At 30.0% G+C, this 22,698-nt stretch overlaps 2 protein-coding genes and 1 long non-coding RNA gene across 3 annotated transcripts; all 3 read left to right on the forward strand.

Moving 5' to 3' along the window:
- Positions 1-7,453: 7,453 nt before the first annotated feature.
- LOC138349175 (uncharacterized) lies at positions 7,454-8,709 on the forward strand. The gene is made up of 3 exons (XR_011221818.1): positions 7,454-8,182; positions 8,315-8,370; positions 8,452-8,709. It is a non-coding gene; the product is annotated as an uncharacterized lncRNA (long non-coding RNA).
- A 2,542-nt stretch (positions 8,710-11,251) lies between these two features.
- ADH12A1 (probable aldehyde dehydrogenase) lies at positions 11,252-17,697 on the forward strand. Its single transcript, NM_001346685.1, has 16 exons — positions 11,252-11,365; positions 12,170-12,249; positions 12,563-12,666; positions 12,875-12,942; positions 13,084-13,141; positions 13,267-13,380; positions 13,736-13,819; positions 14,160-14,264; positions 14,532-14,645; positions 14,986-15,117; positions 15,214-15,303; positions 15,460-15,549; positions 15,888-16,097; positions 16,179-16,289; positions 17,177-17,256; positions 17,344-17,697. Exons 1-16 carry the CDS (start codon positions 11,277-11,279, stop codon positions 17,480-17,482), a joined length of 1,668 nt encoding a protein of 555 aa, NP_001333614.1. The 5' UTR covers positions 11,252-11,276; the 3' UTR covers positions 17,483-17,697.
- Positions 17,698-17,922: 225 nt separating this feature from the next.
- LOC101250023 (uncharacterized) lies at positions 17,923-22,182 on the forward strand. The gene is made up of 2 exons (XM_004241519.5): positions 17,923-19,836; positions 21,771-22,182. Exons 1-2 carry the CDS (start codon positions 18,656-18,658, stop codon positions 21,790-21,792), a joined length of 1,203 nt encoding a protein of 400 aa, XP_004241567.1. The 5' UTR covers positions 17,923-18,655; the 3' UTR covers positions 21,793-22,182.
- Positions 22,183-22,698: the final 516 nt, after the last annotated feature.

Below are 22,698 nucleotides of genomic sequence, written 5' to 3' on the forward strand. Positions count from 1 at the left end.
AAACTAATAATGAGTCTATAAGTCGACCTTTGAAATGTGAAATTCTTAAAGGAATAATAATGTGTTACATAAGTAATTATTGGGCTGCTGAAACGATATCTATTGATATGAAAACAAAAGGTTCACCTAATTAATATCTTTTCGTTTTAAATAGAATTTGTATTTTAGTGAAGTTAGATTCTTTACAAAATTAAATAAGAAGGGTCCATCCATCGATCAATCAAATCATCAAGTTGTATTGGCCCTTTCAAATGGACCACAAATGTCGGGATGTTAACCTATCATTTGATAATAAGAGATTCGAAGTCCATCAATATGGATTGTAGTACAGTAACGAAACTGTTTTATCTTTGATTAAAGATTTTAAATTTAAATTTTGAATATAGAGAATATCTTGTTAGAAGTGTTAATTTCGAATGGATCCAATAATACGTGATCCAAATTATATTGGAGCTCTAATATAAATTTTAAACACCAGAAAGAAAGAAAATAAAAAACAATTGAGGCCCCTCTTCACCTCTATTTTTTCTTTTTCTAGTTTCAATTTGTTTGATTTGATAGTGGTGATCATTAATTAATTGACTTTATTTGTTCCCAGTCAGTTTTTTTTTAAAAAAAATAAATAAATTGTAGTAATGCACCATTTTTTCAGTACTCTTTTCTTAATTTCTGTATGAATTTAAAAGGGTAATTTTGTGCCAAAATTGTAAAGACAAAGATATGGTTGATTCATACTTCTAATAAGTGTAAAGTTGGACTTTTTCCCCTAGTGGCTTGGACTTTTCCCCCTAGTGGCTAGTGCAAAGAAAATATAGGGTACGACGCGGAAAAAGAATATTCTTCATGAAAAATATTTTTTTGAAAGTCATTTTTTGAGAATTCAAGTTGATTTTATTTAGTTTTTTATTATTATTTAATAATTAATTAAATAAATAAATAAAATGTCATCTCAAAAATATTTATATGTAATCTAGTAAAAAAATTATAAGTGTGAAAGGGGTGGGAAGATGCAGTAAACATAAAATGTTAACTATACAACTTTGTTTTTTATATTTGTATTAAAAAAAACTATTTTTTCTCATTTTTAAGAATTTTGTTTTCTTAAAGAGAAAAAGAAATATTTTCTAAAAAATTTGTCCAACAACATATGGAAAAATAAGAAAACACCAAAAATGTTTTCTTCCAATCCAAACACACCCTTAATTTAGAGTTTTGTTCTTCTTAATAATAGTGTCAACGGTTGAAAAAGCCTCACACCGATTAATTATGAAATATTGAGTGGACTTTTTATATGAATTGAACAATTCTCACATTTTAAGCTAGTTATTAGATTGGAGTCGAAAAAAGACCCTTAAAATCTTTGATTCATGATATTGAACATGACTTATATTAAAATTGTTATACGCTCCAGACATTTAATTCTAAATATAAGAAGATGTTAAAAAAGTCTCACAAATTACACTTATACCGATATGAGATAGATAATCTCTTTATATGACCTATGTTAAAACTCAAAAAAAATTGATCTAAAATTCATTTGTTTAGCGTAATATTGATTTTTGCGTGCTTTTCATATTTGCTAATCTAACAGATATTATAAAGGATTTAACTTTTAAAAATCTAAAAATGGCTTAGAGCCTTTTTACAAAAATTAAAATTAAATCCTCCTTAAAATTTTCATATTAAATTAGATAGGCACATCTTCTCTAATTAAGTGCAACTTGCTACAGGCTCTTCGTCGATGTGGTTATTTTCCATTTAAATACATTGTATTTTATTGTTTTTCCAATTTATATACATTGTATTCAACTATTCATTTCCTCTCAAAAGTCAAAACAAAGAACTTAACTCTACTAGCACGTCAAAAAAATATGCCTCGAGGTGATGTGTGGATTGAGGAGGATGTTATTAAAAGAGACTTTATATAGTTTATTTGACTAAATTTTCAAAATCTCTTATATTATGATACTAATCGTTTGAATTTTTTGCTAGCTTGTTTGAAAAATATTTTTTTTAATATTGGAACAACAATTTATGATTGCTCAAGATATCAAAAGTGTTCCTCAAAAAATTTGTTAAACACCTCAATCCAAAGCGAATAGGAAGACCAAACAATTTAAGTTGCGGAAAGCAAAGTTAAAATAAGATTTTCTTTAAAAAGAAATAAACATTACTTTTAGTTTTCCATAAGCTTAGCTAAGCTTGCTTTTAATGAGTTATTCCTTTAATTCCTTAAATCATATAATTACATTAAGGATTCCAAATGACCCCAATTAAAAATCATTTGGAGAGGTAGCTTCAAATTAAACAAATAAATAATCATAATAATGAGAATCCTATCCAAAAAAATAAAAATAAAAAATATACATAGATTCAGTCCATCTTCACTGATCTCCCTAACACACTCTTGATATCGAAGAACCTCCCATCCACATTCATATCCTTTCTTGTAGCTTTTATATATTTTGTGGATCATAATAACCAGAAATTATATTCATCAAAAGTTTTGACTTTCATGGACTTCAACCCATAATTTATATGGTAAATTTAACCGAGATAACTATTAAGTAATACTAAACTTGATTAAATTACTAGAGATCTAATTAATTTCATTGACTCCAATTTGTTTGGGATGATATCATTTTGACGTGTAGACGAAGGACAAAATCAGCCCTTTTCATTCAAATACAAATAACATTTAGTCGGAAGGCCATTGTTGAGCTATTTTGCTAGCGATAGAATTTTTTGATTAAAAAATAATTAAATCTACAATTAAATTATTCTATTTCGAATAATTCAGCATCAAAACTGTAGTCACTAATTTTCCCTCTCTAAATTACAAATTTATCCAAGATGATTACTTATAACCTAATGATTTGATTGTGTATTAAAATTTTATTTATTATCCATATATAAAAAATTTAACTCATGAAAGACATTGTGGATCATAACTAAATGAATTTAATTTAATTTTTCTTTTTGGTGTCTGACAATTTTTTTTTATTATCTCAATTTGGATTTTGTGTGTGTGGGGGGGGGGGGGGGGGGGAGGGCAGTTGTTATACCAAACATGTAAGCAACAATACCTCAATTTTTATTAGAGTAATAATTAAAATGCTAATTAGGTCAATGAATTTTTTTTCTTTATTATTATTGTATTATTTTGACACATTGTAGCCTTCATGTCATCCGTTCCATCATGCAGATATTTTATCAATTTGCTTTTCTTAATTCTTCAAACATGATCTAAGAACTAATAATAATAAAACTAAATAAATTTATAGTACAATATAGGACTTGGTTTCTCGCCAGTCATACAAACAAATTAAGATAATAGAGAAACAAATTAATAAATTAAGTCATGAATTGTGGCAGCCATGTATAATTGATTAACAGGGAATTAATTATAATTAAAAAAAATCACAGCACCAAGACTTTTTGCTAGATTCTTGGCTATTTAAGTTGAGAGGTGGTACATATTTATAATTAAGGTCAACGGTTTTTGTTGGCATCTAATTAATTTAAACACCAACTATACTTAAGTGGGATTATTTTTAATTAATGACTGAGATTTTATTTTATAATCCATGCTTTGAAATGTTCTCTAATTACAGCTTTATTGTACTAATACTGAAAGACTATGAGCCTGTTTGGCTCAGCTTAAAAGCTGGTCAAACTGACTTAAAAACTGATTTTTGACTTATTTAACTGTTTGGTATTATTCAAAATAACTTATTTTAAGTTAAAAAAAACTTATTTTAAGTCAAAAGTTCAAAGCTGGGTAGGGGTGCTTTTTTTTTTTTAGCTTATAGGTTGTTTTAAATTGACCACATTTTTATCTTTTTGCCCATAATATTTTTATACAATCTCCAAATTGCCCATATACCCTAACATCTCTTTCTTCCATTTTTCCTTTGGCATAACAACTTCAGCACTTTTATCCAAACGCATAACTGCTTATTTTAAAAATAAGTTTCAGCACTTTCAAAAGTACTTTTTTAAAGCTGTTTTTATTAAGCTGATCCAAACGGCCCTATATTGGTCCATTTGCTTGAATGCAGATTAATTAAGATTTAAGACTCTACTAATACATTGAATCTCACAAAATAAAATAAGAGCGACATGAAAAATTTAAAATTTGTAAATATGAAGAAATAAGTTTTGTAAAATTAGTGATTATTCTATTATTTTTTAGTGTTTAGTAAATAAATAAAAATACATATTCTTAAAAATATTTATATATAATATAGAAAATACGGTGAGGTAGCAAGACCGTTGGGGCCTTGGGATCGCGGTGGCGGGTGGAGTAGACAAGGAGTGATTGATTTGGTGATAGGGGATTGATATCATGATACGCGAATTAGCGAATAAGTTTTTTCTTTTTAAAATATAATAAATTTTTATTTATTTCTTATAACTTGTTTTAATAAACTTCTAAAATTAACCTACTTTTTAAAATGTTTTTTTAAAAAAAAGATAAAATTAGTGAGAAGCCATTTGTGTTTGATCGATAATTTAAAAATACTTTTGGATAACAATCAACGTTTGAGCGGTTTGATCAAGCTTTCTAAAATTACTTGTAAACTTAAAAGTATTTTTTGTTAGAAAGAATATTTGTTTTTAGCTTTGCTACTCTACCCGACCACTTATTTTCTTTCAAAAGCTTAACCAAAAACGCTATTCTTTTTAAATAAATATTTTTAATCACTCAAAAAACTTAACCAAACAAGCTATTAGTCATTTCTTATAAATAAAAATAAAGACATTTTTATGAAAGAGTTAGCCAAGATAAAGAGATATATAGGATATTATAGAATACTACTAAGGATGAATTGAGTTCTTATTCTTTTGTTAAAAGTAGGAAAGAGTAAGAGTCTGATCAGATTAATCAAGCGATAGGTATAGAGACTTTACTTCGCTAGGACGGACTTGCTAACGAATAAGAATTGACCAAATCCAAAGTAACGCAATAGACATGTACACTTCAGATTAGTGGTCATTAAATTTATATTACAATATCAAACAATTAATTATATTGGAAAAAGCTTAAATGATTATTAATTACCATTTACTAATTACGACTTTTATTTAAACATCGTGATGAGCTGGAGGGTATACAATAATCCGAAAGCAAATTGTTAATCTTTAAAAGCAACGAAGAGCCATAAGGGTAAACACATCACATTAACAAAATTCATAGAATACGAACCAAATTTTAGATATTTAAAACGGATATACAATTCAAACTTCATATGTGTATATCGGAATTTTTAAATTTTTTTTGAAATTCATACCTCAAAAGTTATTTTTGTAAGTTATATTAACTTTAATTATAACTTAAATGTGAATTGACGATGGCAAATGTATACTTTATCTCTACCCATAGCGTTACATTTCTTTCAAAAAAAGTTAATATTTCATATGTATTAATTTATATAATATTTGTCCCATATAAAATAGTGAGTATATTATTATATTTTATATGTAAAAACACTTTTAGTTTTATTTTTAATTTGCCAATTTATAACTACGTAAATAACTATATATCTATATTACTTTCAAAATCATATTTTCAAAAGTTTTTATCACTTACAATATGTGTTTATTAGTAAGCGTTATATAAATATTACTTATACGAATTCTAACATTTAAAATACAACAATAATGTATATACCTAGTAAATCTCACTTAGTGACGTTTTGGGAGTAGGAGGATAGAGTTATAAATGCAGACTTTACTATTATTTCATAAAGATAAAAAAATTGTTTCCAAAAGATACTCGATAGATTAACATTTTAAATAATTAAAAAATAATAAATAAAGACATTATAATCAAATCACGTAGTTTTTTAAGGGTGTGTAAACAAAAATGTAACAAATAAAGTGTTTTGGCGTGTTTGAATTAATTAGGAGTTGATAGTACTTTGTTTACTTTTACTTGTCGACTATATTTAAAATAGATGTTGATTTTTACAAGTTTATTCAATTTGAAAAATAAAAGAAGAATAAAAGACATATCATTCATCACTTAATTAGTTCCTCATTATCCCTTATTAATATGAGTAAACTTTGAATTTAGCAACACATAAAAATCAAATTAGCGTTTTATAACTACAGTTTGGTGATTTGCGCTCCATAGCAAATTATGTTCACTATGGAGCATCAGATTTGTATAAAATCATAAGCAACATTTGATTGTATAAATTACAGACATCATTTGTATAAATCACAACATTTTTTATAAATTTGATGGAAGTGTGATCATATCAAATTATGAATGACAAATCATTTGTTACGGATTAGAAATTAAATGAAATTATGGCTATAGCATTTATTTTAAATCAATACATTGCTATTTTATACATTTTTCTTATTATTAAGAATAATCATTTCTCAATATATTAAATTTATTATATTTAAAAAGATGATATAATCCTATTTATTATTTTAACAAGTACACCAACTCAATATTAGACAAATACTCCTATAGGTTTCTAGCTTATCCATTAATAAACAAAAACAAAGTGAATATCATAAATATAATAAGCTTTAATATAAATATTGTATCTATCATAAATTTAATTAAGCTCTATTGTAAATATTATATTCATCATAAATTTAATTAAGCTTTAATATAAATATTGTCTCAAAATAAAAAGTTGAATGCCACGGATTTGCACATGAACACAACCAATTAATCAGTGGTATATTGGTAAGGAATATATACATTACGAGAAAGAGTCAATGCTCTTAATGATAGAAGAAAAAAAATTAAATTATTGACGCAGGCATCTTCTCAAATAGTCAATGGACTTTAAATGTATAATAATATCTACAACTTGGACTTCATAATATTACCATGTTTGGTTAAATATATGTATCTTCAAGTAATATTCATACTCTACTAGGAATTAAACTTCATTTTCAAATATTTGGCGTGGATACAACGTGTTGCTTTTTCTTTAGTATTGAATTTCAACCTCTATCTAATTGTTTTTCATAAATAAAGTTGACCACGATATCTTGATTATTGGATTGATTTATGCTAATTCACATTTCTCAAATCACTATTTAGAATTTGGCTTTATTTACAAAGTCTTTCAATAATATCCCCTGCTGAATTACCATGCATAACAGTTGACAACTTCAGATTTGTATATAATATTTGATCATATTATATTCAATCTTACAAATAAAACAAAAGGGAAAAATGTCTGAACTTTGATTGAAGTTGTTCAAACGATATCAAATTTTGGAAAATATTTTTTATCCCCTACACTATTTAATAATATATTTTAAAGTTATATATGTGTTCAGTTGAACTTCATAAATAGTGCATAATTATAAGTAGAGATTTGTCCATGTGAGCACATATATACCTTTAAAATACACTATTAAATAGCGCAAGAAGTAAGAGGTGCTCCGTAAATTTTGATATCATAACAATAATTTCGATCAAAGTTGAAATATTTTTCAGATCCTTGTCCCTAAAACAAATATTGTGATACCTTACAAAATTTTAAACATTGGCCTGAGGTTTTTCATGAAAATTTTCAGATTGTTCAAAATATTCTTTAAATTGTGATCTAAAATGTTTTTAAGTTACAAAAAAAACAATCATTTACTAAATAATTGTCCTAAAAATGGACAATTAGCCAAAAATTCTGTAATTATTGAGTAGAAGTACTACTAGTAATCCATATGCTTTGGTTTTTATGGTCCGATACTGTTCAAGCCCATAAGCCCAATAACGTATACTCGAATTTATTTATTTTTTGACCAAACTTGAATTCATTCAACCGGACGTTTGTTTTGTTTTACAAATACAAAGGTATGTAACAGTATAATTTTATGGGAAAATTACATGGGATGGCAAACATTCATATCTAATTATATTATAGGGATATAGTTTAATTTATTTACCTTATATAATTATAGTTTATTTTTGTTTGCTATATTTAATGGGGTCCACAACCTATTATATAACCAATGGTATAAAAACGTTATTTTTTAATTTTGTATATAATTATACACAAAACAATTTTCTCTCTCCTTTTCACATTCCAATTTTTTCTCCTACATTTAATACTCTAGCTATCCAGTTTGAAATTCAAATTGTTGTCCAAAATTAGATTATTCTCTCCCGAAATTGAAGTTCCCTCCCGAAGTTGAAGTCAATTTCGTAAGTACTCCTTAATTTTAGTTGTTTACCTCTTCTTCTTTTTTTTTTTACTTATTCAAAATTTGTATATGTATTCTGTTTATTTTTTTCCCATATATTTTGATGAAATAATCGATTTTTTGTTCCTGATAGATCTAAAATTGGTCACACAATGAATGAATCATCTTCATCTTTGAGGATTACCAGAGGTATTCTTTTGCATGTCAATGTTGTTGACATTTTACCATCGTTTTCAATGGGGTTAACTCAAGATTTTGGGTTTGATGTAGGGTCATTGGGAAAATCAAATCAAGTTATACAAGAACAAACAATTGAAGAGCTTAGATCAAAGGAAAAAAAGACCCTACGGCAGTTCAACAAGCTATTAACAATGTCAAAGCTAGAGGCATTAAAATAGTACAAGGAAGAAGAAAGAGGAAAGCTGTAAATATTGAATCAGAGGAAAATGTTTCTAAAGTTATCGGATCTTAAAAACATAATATTCATGAGTTACTGTATTAAAACACAAAGTTAGATACAATTTTTTGGTTAATTAGATGTCAATATACAAAAAATATTACTTAAGTATTGTATATAGTATAATTGCATGTTTAGTAATTGTATATAGTATATTGCATATTTATGTTATTTTTGTTTTTTGTATATATATACAAAAAAGTAATTGGACTTAGTTATACAGATGATTTTTTTTATATATAATTAGAGTTTGTATATTCCATTAGTTATATACAAATTATTGAAGCTAGTATATATTAAGTTTATATACATATACAAAAATTGATATGTACATGTCTGTTTTAATAGCTAGTAGTAGGTAATTGTATATGAAAGGCTCATTATTTTTTTTATATACATATGTACACAAAGTAATTGGATTTAGTTATATAGATGGGAAAATATCATATGCGATTATAATTTGTATATTGTAGTAGTTATATACAAATTATTGAAGTTAGTATATATTAACTTTGTATATTATTGGAGTATATAAAAAGTCATTTAGAAACTTGTATATAATGTCACGTTTAACTAATATATTCACGTACATATATAAATATACAAAAAAGGTAAGTTCATATATATATACAGATTTTTTTTTGAATTTGAACGTTTAGCTTAAAAAAAGGGACGTTTCCCTAAAATTATGGCATTATCTAAATTTATTGTTAGCATATTTAAAGCTTCAGTTAAAAATCATTTTTTAAAATATAATTGTATAAATAAATAAAAACATTATATACAAAATTAAAGATACCTAAAATAACTAAACTATACCCATATAAAGTAATTAGGTAAACTATACCCATATAATGTTATTTAATCTAATAAATTTGCCATATATGAAATTTTCCCTAATTTTATACCATCAACCAAACATAAGTATGATTCTAATTCTAAACTGATTTTTGAATACCTCATTGTATATCATCCCACTTGAAATTATTTTATCTCATTTTCCATGTGAGATAAATTAGTCTACAGAGTATTATCTCATGATTATAATATTACGGTAATAGTTTGCATATCAAACTATCACTAATAGCAAAACTTGTATAAACATACTTTTTAACTATCTAGTTTATCAACACGTGTATACACTTAAATTCAAAGTTGTAGTTTTAATATATATGCAATTTTATAATTAATTTGTATGCTAATCTATTTAAATATATTAACTAGTATAAATATAAAATATAAAATCAAGAAAATAAATAAAAATAATTTATATTTTTATATTTATATAGACATATCCCATGATATTATATCCTATGTATTACAAATATACCTCCAAATGGAAGATGTTAATAATACATTATATAATACCATGTAAGGTGAGTTAGTTATACATAGACCTAAATTCTTATCAAATATAATACTAAATAATATCATATATAATACATGAACTATGAGAGTAAAACTTACTCCTATCGGATGTTTATACCAAACCAATACATGAACATCATGTGTTTAAATTTACAATTCATTTTATTTTATTAAATCACATAATAATAAAAATTACATTAACTTAATATAAACACTCGATGCGGATAAATTTTTTCCGTCACCGTCAATTATTTCTCCTAGTACTTAGTACCAAGTAACCTAATGGGGTGCTTAATGTAATTCACTTTAAAATTAATTCAAATACTTTTTCCATCAAGTGAAATCTAAACACGTAATGTTTATTCATAACGAATGCTTTTTAAGAATACAAATAAATAAAAAAACTAAAGACAAATTCAACGGTTCGAAGTGACTTACGCAGCTACCTCTGACTCACTCACACGTGGTTGTTTATTATTTGGAATTTTGGAAATGAAACAGCACACACAAACAAACAAACAAAACTGAGTCAGTGACACTTCAATTTTATCGGAGTCTACTGTTTAATTTCGTTTATTTTTACTCTTACTTTTTTTCTATAAAATGAATAATATTGTTTTATGTACTATATTTAAAGAAAAAACTTTTATTTCTTTATTTAGTAATACTTAAATTTCAATTTTCCATGTATTATGTTTAAAATTATAAAATTAAAATATATTTTAATATTTTTTAAATAGTTTTAATTTAAAATTATAAAATCAAATTTTTATATATTCTTTTTAAAACTTCATATCAAATCAAATCAATTCGATTTTTTTCAAACTCAAACTTATTTTATATTTATCCCTTAAACTTTAGATTTACACAAATATTTTTAAAAATTTGCATTAATTTAAACACACATATCTACCTAAATTCCTAAATAACAATTTGTATCTGTAAGACCAAGTTAAGAAGATGAATTTGTAAATTATATTCAAAATATTTTTAATTTTTTTATTTATTTTATGTTCAATAAATACATATTCTTTAATATTAAAGTATCTAATGGGTAATAGTCTTAGTTAAGATATCTCAGTAAATTATACTAATAACTTTAAGGAATTATTCATGATTTAAATCGTTATATTTTATTGAAGATATAATAGAAAACATCAAATCAAATATATTATTTTACCTATAAATCTTAAGTAGAGAATCAGAGTATCTATAAATTAAAAAAAATCTTTTAACCTAGGTAAAGTGCTATCGAAAAGTTTGGAAGAGAATGATGTATCGACTTTCCGCATACAGGCAATTGCAGAAGAGAGCTTCTTCTAGTCATCTCAATTGGATCACTTTATTCGATTCTAGAAGGTATACTCTTTTATTCTCATCATTTTCAGTAATAAAAGCTCTGTAAATAATCTAGGTTTAATAATTCTACTTTACAAAGCGATCGCCACCTAATTTCAGTTGTTTTGTTACAATAATGTAATGGTGTTTTGAAGGAATCACTTTTAATAGGTTAAAATTGTTCTTTAGAAGCGTTTACAATTTGATTATTGTAATCTTTGATAAATTTTGTGCATAGGGTAGGATGTATAAAGAACTTTACCTTATCTTTGTGGTGACAGAGATGTTGTTTTCGATAAAATCTAAGCTTTAGTTTTTTAAAAACTACCATTTTGGAAATTATTAGTTTAAATTCTGTTCATTCCAGTCCATCCGTTGGTAGTTTTTACGAAGGTTCATTATATCGTCCTTTATCTGGGCTTGAGACTACCAATGTGTTGTGTGACTATCTTTTTTTCTTTTCTAAACCAATTGTTTTAACAGAACCTGAAGTCCCTTCCATCTTTTTTAGTTAGTGCTACTATTTTTTCGCTATTAAGATTTTATTCCCTAAGGATTCAAAACGAAAAATGTCGTCTTTTTTATGTTATGGATGGATGATTTCTTGTATTTGATTCTTCCTTATTGGGCGTCTACATTATCATGATATGGACTTCTTGTTATCAGTGTAAATGCTGCTTAACTAGTATTTCTTTTTCTACTGAATTACGGTTCTGGGTAGTCTCAACCTTCTGTTTTGAGATAATCAATTGACGTGTATGGACCAAGCGGACGGTGTTGTTTTAGAGTCATTCAGACATTGTGATTTAATCTTTCATAATGCAGATCAAACCACACTTTGTCTTTTGCTACTGTAAAAGCTGAAGAAGTATCAGGCTCTCAACCTGCTGAAGTTCACAACTTGGGTATGTACATTTACATAACGACTAGCTGCTGAAATTGGTCATTAATATGCAGTTTTCCAACGTTTGCCTAAGAATAGATGTGAGATATACTGTATAGACTTTAGATAATTTTGTAAGTTTGAATGATGTTAAACTCCCTGTATACCATATGCATGTTAGCAATTGATATTGAAGTAATACATCACTTCCGTACACCACTTTTCTTTCGATCAGATTCAAGTGTGTTTCTCCTATAAAAAAGGGAGAAGCTAGCTCTGGTCATTGCTCTAGTTTACTGCTACATCTAGTTGACTAGTGAATTTCATCCATTCAGTGCAGGGCAAGTGGACAAAATCTTCTAGTTGGAATACAATATTGGATCCCTTGAATGGGCAGCCGTTCATTAAAGTTGCAGAAGTAAATGAATCAGAACTGCAGGTATATATAATTTGGATGCATCATAATTCTTTGCACTGTATCTTTCAAGATGAGTCTTTCGACAGTAGAGTCTGTTTATTCTGTACAGTTAACTTGTTACTTTATGACCAACTCTAGTTCAGTCGCATAAAGACTTTTCCCTTCTAGTATGAATTCTTTAACACCAAAGATTGTCATGGTTCTATAAGTCCTATTGCTGGGTGTGCAGCCGTTTGTGGAGAGCTTGTCCAAGTGCCCGAAACATGGTCTACATAATCCATTCAAAGCACCAGAAAGGTATGCTTTTAATGTTTTTGGTCTTTTTCTTGTTTTTTTATGAAGTTGTCTAGATGAGCATTTACTGTCTTATGAATTTTTCTCCAAAGGAAGATATGAGGACTTAAGAAAATTTAATCCGAATGACACCGCTTCTCGCAGGTACTTAATGTTAGGAGACGTATCTACAAAAGCAGCTCATGCGCTTGGCTTGCCTGAGGTAATATATATTCAAGCAAGGATGCTGATGTTCTCGAAACCTTTTTGACTAACAGTTTATGATATGCATAATTAATTCTTATCATCTTAATGTTTTTCTTCTCTTTTTCTTTTTGGGTCTTACAGGTTTCTGATTTCTTTGCGAAGCTAATACAAAGGGTGTCTCCTAAGAGTTACCAACAAGCTCTTGTTGAAGTTCTCGTGACGCAGAAATTTCTGGAAAATTTCTGTGGTGATCAGGTAGATTCTAAAACTATTACCTTGTATGTTCAACGTTATACAGGGACTAGCTAAGAAAAAGATGTGTTTTAAATCGTGGCGCAACAATTCAGCAGCATAGCTTTCACATCCATGTGATTTTTTTGCTGCTTTATTTTATTTCAACAATTTTGTGTCTACTGATTGGTTGTTTCTTTTTTCCTTTTGCTGTTCTGTTAACTGTTAGTAGCTTTTTTGACACTGAAATATTTGAAAGCTTAATAGGTTTCAGTTTCAGGAACAAGGACTTATTTCACACGGGAATCATTTCTCCATTTTCTTTAACATGATACATGACTGTCCGATCCAATGCTGAACTCTTGATTTTATTTGGCAGGTTCGCTTTCTAGCTAGATCTTTTGCAGTACCAGGAAATCATCTGGGGCAGCAGAGCCATGGTTTCCGATGGCCTTATGGACCTGTAAGGCACCGTTCTTTCCGTTGTTGACTATATTTAATGGAACATGTTAACAAAAAAGTCCTATGATACAATCTTTCACGTTGAAACTGAGATCTGAAGGTTTAGTTATGTAACTAAAATCACTTAGCTTCGGGGGAAACAAATTCTTCACAATTTCAGAATGGTGTTAAGTTGTGTTATACATTGCTTTTGGCCATAGTGCTCAAAGTGGTAAATTAACAGAACATAATTTGTTTCTTACGTTTTCCTGTTGTGACTTCCTTATGCGATTGAATGATATTTTTTATTTCAATTATTAAAATTTCTCACACTACCCAATTTTTAACTTTATATTTCATAGGTAGCGGTTATTGCTCCCTTTAATTTTCCTTTGGAGATTCCTTTGCTTCAGCTGATGGGAGCGTTGTATATGGGAAATAAGCCAGTACTTAAAGTTGATAGCAAGGTAAGGTTGTGCAAATTTTTGTAGACTCTTTCACGTGCAAAATTACTTATCGGACAAGGTCCAGCTTAGAAACAAACTTGTCTATCATATATCAAAGAAGAAAAATTTGCTATTGATTTTTACAAACTCCTTACTTTTTTTGTCAAATTAACAAAATGTGCAGATAATTGGAAGATTTTGTTCCTAGTTTAGTTTATTTTTTCCTGTTAATAACTCTAAATATTTTTCCAGTGTGGTTTTTATAATTCGACCTGCATTGTTGGTTAGGTATGCATTGTTATGGAACAAATGCTTCGACTACTTCATGAGTGTGGGTTACCTGTGGATGATGTGGATTTCATAAACTCAGATGGAAAGACAATGAACAAGCTACTCGTGGAGGTTAATTTCTAAAACTAGACTCCTTTGGCCACTTATGAACAAGAATTGGCAACTGAAAATTACAAATTTTAGTCCAAAAACTTCCCATCCTATTAAAATTTTGTTGTCCTCATGTTATGTGCAAATAACCTTCACTTCAACCATGTTAAACTAATTCAGGAATCCCAAGAATAATTTAATCTATTTTCTTTGTTGAATTGTTGGCTTTTCGCACTAATATGGAGTAATTAACTTTCTAGAGTCTATAATAATTGTCGGATTCTTTCTAACCAACTTTTCCAACTACTAAAGATAATATTCCTATTTCCTGACATAGTTCTCTTTCGTATTGTGTCGTTAGGCAAAACCACGCATGACTCTCTTCACAGGTAGCTCAAGGGTGGCAGAGAAGTTAGCTGATGACCTAAGCGGTCGAGTCAAACTAGAAGATGCTGGATTCGACTGGAAGATCCTTGGGCCCGATGTCAATGAGGTTTACATAATCTGTTATCGACAGAGTTTGTTGCATTTTGGAAAGGCTTTTTTAAAGATTTTTTATTTACTTATTGTGATTGTTGGCTTTTGACAGGTGGATTACGTTGCATGGGTTTGTGACCAAGATGCATATGCATGTAGTGGTCAGAAGTGTTCAGCTGAATCAATATTGTTCATGCATGAGGTGTGCTTAGTCCTTCTATTTTCTTCATGGAAGTTAAATGTTTTGAGATACAAAATCTATGTGGTTTATATAAGTTTTGGAAAAAGTAATGTAATATGGTTTCATTGAATTTCGTTCAAAGAACTCTCTTTTCTAACCATTTTTATTTTGGTGCAGAATTGGAGTAAAAGTTCTCTCTTAGACAAAATGACCGAGCTTGCTGCAAGAAGAAAGTTAGATGATTTAACTATTGGTCCTGTCCTTACGGTAAGAATACCTAATGCTAATGTTAATTTGGAGATTCTGTGTCCATCATTTGATACAATTTACTAGAAGTTTGAAAGTATCGATACGTTGAATTTGAATCTATTTTGGATAGTCTTTTTGATGTTCAGAATATTATTCACTCAAACAAGTGCAGAAATCTGGGACTTTGTGTGATATAAACAGAATATTTATAATAAAGGAGGAGCTCACCTTTTGTTAACATGATTTATCCGTTATTTTCTTTCTTGAATTACGCATTCTTTGTAGTACATTGTCAAGTAATGCCAACAATCTTGTCAGAAATACCTGGCGATAATTGTTATGTCTTGCTCCTGCAGGTTACAACTGAAACAATGCTGGACCATGCGAAGAAATTACTTCAGATACCTGGATCGAGATTGCTCTTTGGTGGTGAAGCCTTACAGAACCATTCGATCCCAAAAATTTATGGAGCCATTAAGCCCACTGCTATTTTTGTACCTCTTGAAGAAATACTCAAAGATGAACATTATCCTCTCGTGACCAAAGAGATTTTTGGGCCATTCCAGGTAATTGAATATTCTGAATTAAATGTCAAGTTGGGTAATTTTCTCGCTGATTCATCAAATCTTGCTGTTTTTTTCCCCTAGGTTGTGACTGAGTACAAAGATAATCAGCTTCCACTGGTCCTCGATGCCCTTGAAAAGATGCATGCACATTTAACAGCTGCTGTGGTTTCCAATGATATATTGTTCCTGCAAGTAAGAAAATGTTCCCGTTTCTATTGAAATATCTGTTGCTCTATATACAACTTAAAATGTTTCACGTGCAACTAGCAGAAAATATCTCGAATTCTTTCTCTAGAAAGCATCCAGAATTTGTACATAAACTTATTTTTTGTACTTCATCGGATGAATCTAGAATAGAAAAGGCAATAACAGCACGAAAGATGCCAATGCCAAATCAGTTGTCGTTCCCTACCGAAGAAAATTTGTAGATCAAAACTGTTGAATTTTCTATTATGTCCCAAAAGTCAGTGTAGGAGGAGGGAAGGAAGGTGAGAAGAGAGGTGTAGTGTTCACTGTTAACTTACATGAAGCATTTGTAGTAATGCTGTTTGCTATTTTACCTTACTGTAGAATTGAAGAGCCACAGAGAAGGGAAAGAGACGAAATTTTGCTAGTCTCATATCTATAAAACCTCAGGAAGATACAAAAGTTTGGATAGTCCTAAATAGAATCAGGACACAGTACCAAAGAAAATCAAACTATATTGCTATACGTTATACTAGCCAGGGGTTCAGGGCTGAATCACCTCCATCAATTGTCTAATCTGCTGTTTAGATTAGTTTCTGTATATAACATTAAGGCACGTTGAACAAAAGAAGTTTAGATTCAGACTTGGGAACTTAAACCTTTATAATACATTTTGACTTATTGAATTGTTTGCATCATTTAGAACTTAGAATTTAGCATTGAGTGATAATGATAAAGTTGCTATGCTTTGTTGTTAAGATGGCTGGCATTTCTATCACGAAAAGAAAAAAACGAGAGAAATGAAAAGACTTGAGATTTGAAAAGCTTTATTAGCTATACCCCTATATGTACATGATTATGTAGTTATTTCAATTGTGAAATTCCCTTTTCAGAAAGTGATTGGAAATTCAGTTAATGGAACCACTTATGCTGGATTGAGAGCAAGAACAACAGGGGCTCCCCAGAATCACTGGTCAGCAACTTCTTATCATCTTCTATCTGTTATTGTAAATACACCTATTTAGCTTATTAACTCTCCTAAACAATGCCCATAATGTAGGTTTGGTCCTGCCGGGGACCCCAGAGGAGCCGGAATAGGTACTCCAGAAGCTATTAAACTTGTATGGTCTTGCCACAGAGAAATCATCTATGATGTTGGTCCCATGCCACTAGGATGGAAAGTTCCTGCATCTACTTGAGGAACCAACTGCTACCACTCAAAGCACTCGAGGATCGCGTTCAAAGAGCCTAACGTTAGAATTCCTTGGAGAGAATCCAGTTGTGGATAATGGAAGAATTAGTTTGGTTAACACAAAATCAAGTGGAATGCTATTTGAGTGCATATGTTTGTGCAGACATATGAGCAGCCAGCTTATACTACATATCTAATAAATAAGCTAGTTATTTCGGATAATTTGCTCTCACTCGAATCTCGTTGCCCCTCTCTAGTTCAAGTTCTTAAAATTCAAAATCGCCAATGGATGGATCTTTGCTTGTAGTCTGTAGATGAGCATGATACTAGTATCCCGTTTTGACTACTTCCTTTTACAATGATCGATCGAAAATAACTTTTTAGCCAAATTGATTTTTTACATATAATTATGAAAGTAACAAAAACAAAAATTGGCAATCATACATTCACTAACGAATATGATATTGTTTTCAATCGTACAATAATCAGGTTTATGTGGTAATGATGCTGAAACTTTGAAGGTTCAATTCAGTCTAAATATATTGTCCAACTCTGTATTAATAATAATTATATATATTATAATATTACATGGAAAAAGAGAAAAATATACTCTTTTTAACTTGGCAATTTAAAATGAATATATCATAGTTTTAAAAAAAAATAGTGCAGGTATATCCTCCCTCCCCCATCCGGATCGCCATTTTTAAAAAATAAATAATAAAACAATATAGACTCACAATTTTTTAAACATTGTATAAAAACTTAAGTATATAAAAAATAATAAAACAATAGACTCGCAATTTTTTAAACATTGTATAAAAACTTAAGTATATAAAATTTTTTTACTCGTACGCGATATTTATATCACACTAATTTAATTTTTATAATTATATAATTTAATAAAGCAAACTACATATTAATTAATTAAAATTAAATTTAATAAACTATACTTTTTTAAATTTAATTTCTTTAACTATACCTTCGAGTATATATTTTGTCTTTCCCAAAATACAATTCTACTTAACTATACTTTGTTATGTTGTGAAGTGCTTCGCTGCCTTACCCTAAAGCCGCCGTTGCCTCTCTCCGTTCTCCTCCGCCCTTTCTGAACAACCTCCTGTTATCCTTCTCTGCTCAGCAATTTCCTCTCTACAGTCGAAGAAAGTATCCATTTTTCTCAATGTCTTTACTGGAAGTTATCACTAAAGCTTCCATTGGAAATTCCTCAACCACCTCCGATGGTGATTTCTCTATTCTTCTCAACTCCGAACCAGTTCTGCTTCAACTGAAACCCGAAAAGGAGGATAACGATGATATTTCTCTACTCAAGCGAGGGACTGGGTGGAGCCTTTTATCGACTGATGCTGAAGTGATGGAGTCAGGACAAAAATTCTTCAAAAAATTGAAGAAGATGATGAAGAACCCCAACACGTTCAATAAAGACGAATTCTTTGAGGTGTTGGTTTCCTATATGAAGGGAATCTGGGATATATTTGGGATTTCAGTTAGTCCTGATAGGGTGGATGAGGGTAATATTGTAAAAATGATTGAAAAGCTCGGTAGTTTTATGGGTAGAGATGTCAAGGGTTTGGTCTTAGAGGCTTGTGTTGTTTTAGAGACTTGGGAGATCTTGGAGTGTATGATTGTTAATGGGATTGTTGATCATTCAGGCATATCAAGTTTGATAAATAACCTAATTGAAAAGAAGCAATCTTGGCTGGTTGTTTTGTGTGTAAAACATGTATTAGATATTCAAACTTATGATATGATGTGTGTGCTGAAGTATTTTCTCTCCCTTTCGAAAAATGGGGATGTTACTTTGATTAATGTGAGGAGGGAATGGGAGAGTCAAGCAATGTCTGCAATTGAGAAGGCAAAGGATGTGAGCCTCGGTCCGGTTAGGATGGATATAGCTAGGGATGCTTCATTATTGCTTATGCTAGCACATGATGGGTTCTCAGTTTCTGAAATGTGTTTGCATTATTTACTTGCGTCGAGGAATGTGGATGAAGTTATTATGGGTGCTTGTATTAGTAAATTAACTGGTTCAGAGATAATGGTTATGATTCGGTACTTGCAAAAGTGGTTGAATAAATATGAGAGGTTTCCTCAGGTGTGTCCTTGTCCTAAGGCACCAGTTGAATTGGGGTTGAAGGCTTGTGAATGGGTTCCTTCACTCGAGGACGTAGCCAAGTGCATTGGTTTGGTTGTTGATGAGCATTTCTCCTCTTTGGTTTTACATAAAGAGTTTCACGAGGAATTGAAATCTTTAGAAGAAGTTGTCAATTCTTTAACTGCAGAAGCAAAAATATGTGGCATCTTGTCAAATGTGACCGAGGCATTGAAAAGCAAAACACAAAGGTTTGTGATTGAACTTGAAACTTGTTGTATTATCACTTATTTTTCTTGTTCTATGTTCTTCGTGGAATTAATTCTTAAATTTGATCTGTGTTATCCCAAAGTTTATTTTTAGGAATGTCCTAAAGTAGCTTTAAGTATTAAACATATCTCTAAGTTCATTTTTCCAGGAGGATGTTCAATGGTCTGTATACCTGTTTTTACGTTCTTAAATTTGTGTAGCAAACTCACATCACATAGCGTTAATATTAGTTGTTGCTGCTAATATCCTTATAAGCATCTGTTTCACTTAGTAATCAAAAAAGAGAACATGGTATATTGGATGTGGTTTCTGGTCCATTCATAGGTATTGAATTGCTTGGAAAGGTGGTAAAATTGCTAATATTTGGATGATGTGAACTTGACCATTCATAGACATAAAATAGCTCGGAAATATGGTAAAATTGCTAATCTTTGAGAACTTGACCATTCATAGATATTGAATAGCTTAGTGGTGGAATTGCTAATCTTTGGATGATGTGAACTTAAATCTGGAACGGTCTATAGCCATATTGAATCACACAGATCAGTGAGTATGATAGAGATAGGGCATGCGTGCAATTCAAATGCAACCCAAAGTAAATAGAACCACAATGGTATTTAATGTACTTGCGCCTTAGGATTATTCATGTTTGATATCTTTATTAAGTCATTTGATGAAGCCCCAGGGTTTTGGTCTATTGGTAAGAGCAGCGCAATAAGTTATATGTGTATTTCGTGGAATAGGTGCAAGTCACATGTGTGAGACCTTTTTTGCCAGCATAAAGTATGGTATTCAAGTGGAAAAAGATAGAGGGGTGGGCCGATAGTGCTCGTGGATTTCTTGGTTATTTATTTGATGAATTATAGGTTGTCGAGAAATTATCCATCCTTCTAAAGTATATAACATACTGGAGTACCTTGAAATTCCAATTTTCTTCCTTTTTTAATTAATGGAGGGGAATTAAAGTTTACCATTTTCAAAAAAAAAAAAAATTAATGGAGGGGAAATGCCTATGCCGGAGAGCCCCATTCTGCAATGTTAGTCAACAGCCAATCACTTTATGTAATCGTACTATCAAGACAATCAAATATAATCTGGAACCACTATTGCTGGCAACTTAAATATGCCTGCTTAGCTGTTGTATTACAGCCATCGTTATGTCTGTTGACATTCCTCTTATCAAATACCACCATCTCCCTTTCCTCCCTCTGTGTTAACTCCTTTTCGCCTGTGCTGCTTGGAAGTACCACCAATGTTTATTTTAGGCCAGCACCGGGTAAAGTGTCCTTCTGTGCGTCTCCATGTGTATTAACACTTGGTCTAAACGAATAATATTGATGGAAGGTGGTGAAATGGAAGATGAAACAGACTTGTGCTTTTGCAGTTGGGTTTGGTAATTTGGCTATTGTTGGTTTAGTCTCTTTCCCCTCTGTGGGAATGAAAGCTGTCACTATTCACGTTATTATTGTATCGTAAATTTATAGGTAATAGGATATTGACTGTTAATTTTTTCATGGCTATTTTGTGAGTTATGTGTTTGGGTAGATTTCCTTTCTTTCTCCTGTTGACAAGTTTATGCATTATTTCAAATTAAATTCAGTTTTGAAGTTTCAGTGAAGCCGAACCCTATTGACTATTCTATTAGTTATACAAGTAATGTTTTGACATTATGAAGATCCCTATTTATGCAAATAGGTATCTCGTCTTTCTGGTCATGCTAAAAATTTATTCCTGTGTGACTCTCGTCAATACATGAATAGGATAATCTTCTTCGTTCATTATCTTATTTTTACCCAGTCATCCTACCAAGGGGTCGAATGATATTCACATTGTTTAAATTATGAAGCATAACTCTATTGGTCAATTCTTTTGGCTCGTTAGTAATGCAGTTATTTGATACTCATGTATGTTGCAGTGTGGCTGGCGATGCAGCATGAGGTTGATATCTCCTGGTTTTCAGTTTATGCTTAATATGCAGTTGGAGAGTCTGACAAGATCAACCGCGTCTCTTTCTATTGGACTAATGGGTGAATGAGACCTATGGTGTCGATTGCATTTGTTATGAGTAAACTGATTCAGAGCTTCCATTCTCTTGGCTTTGCAACACGATCCACAGAAAGAATGCAGACATGCCTTTTCATTTATTTAAAGTAATACGCGATAATATATTTATTGCCCATGTTTTCTGTACTCTAAGCCTAGTTAAGAGTATATCATTCGATTAGATTATGACTCTTTGGATATTGTTTTGATTAGTTTTTAAAAAATAGCATTGAAAAAACTCAATAGAACGAAAAAAAGCGTACTTCCTTTTTGTCGTTTTGGAATGCATGTTTGCAGTTGACAACTGACATGGTGACAATTTGTAAACTAGTTTTTGCAGTAGATTTTAATTAACTTGGTCATTGCTAATTCTTTTCTTAATACATGTGTAAATCCAAGCACCTTGATTTTTTTTGGGGGGTAAATGTACTTAACTCTTGCATAAAAAACAAACTTTGTTTAGTAATGAACCCAAAATAGTTTTTGAGATTTTCTTTCACTTTCATGTAATATTTTAACCTAAATTTTTGTTATCCTTAACGAATTCTTTCCAAAAAAATCTTGTAAATATTCTCTTTCGGATATAATAACGCAGATTGCGGTGAAACAGATGCACTAAAACAAGAATTTTAAATATATTTTTGTCTTTCACTTATTCATATGATATATGAAAATTACCAACATAAAAGAATCCATGAAAACTACGTAAACACCGGCCAATATCTCTGGATAAAACAGTAGACCAACAGTTGACCGTTAAGAGGGAAAACGGTTCCCCACTTTTCCCTCGTTGTTTCTCA

The sequence above is a fragment of the Solanum lycopersicum genome, chromosome 6 (genome assembly GCF_036512215.1).
Source record: "Solanum lycopersicum chromosome 6, SLM_r2.1".
Taxonomy (NCBI): Eukaryota; Viridiplantae; Streptophyta; class Magnoliopsida; order Solanales; family Solanaceae; genus Solanum; species Solanum lycopersicum.

Excerpts from the sequence above, each read along its gene's own strand:
- LOC101250023 (XM_004241519.5), top strand. The coding sequence starts at position 18,656 with ATGTCTTTACTGGAAGTTATCACTAAAGCTTCCATTGGAAATTCCTCA. Across the intron at positions 19,837-21,770 it reads TTGAAAAGCAAAACACAAAG|TGTGGCTGGCGATGCAGCAT; the intron begins GTTTGTGATTGA and ends TGTATGTTGCAG.
- ADH12A1 (NM_001346685.1), top strand. The coding sequence starts at position 11,277 with ATGATGTATCGACTTTCCGCATACAGGCAATTGCAGAAGAGAGCTTCT. Across the intron at positions 12,667-12,874 it reads TAAATGAATCAGAACTGCAG|CCGTTTGTGGAGAGCTTGTC; the intron begins GTATATATAATT and ends CTGGGTGTGCAG. Across the intron at positions 15,304-15,459 it reads CAATATTGTTCATGCATGAG|AATTGGAGTAAAAGTTCTCT; the intron begins GTGTGCTTAGTC and ends ATTTTGGTGCAG.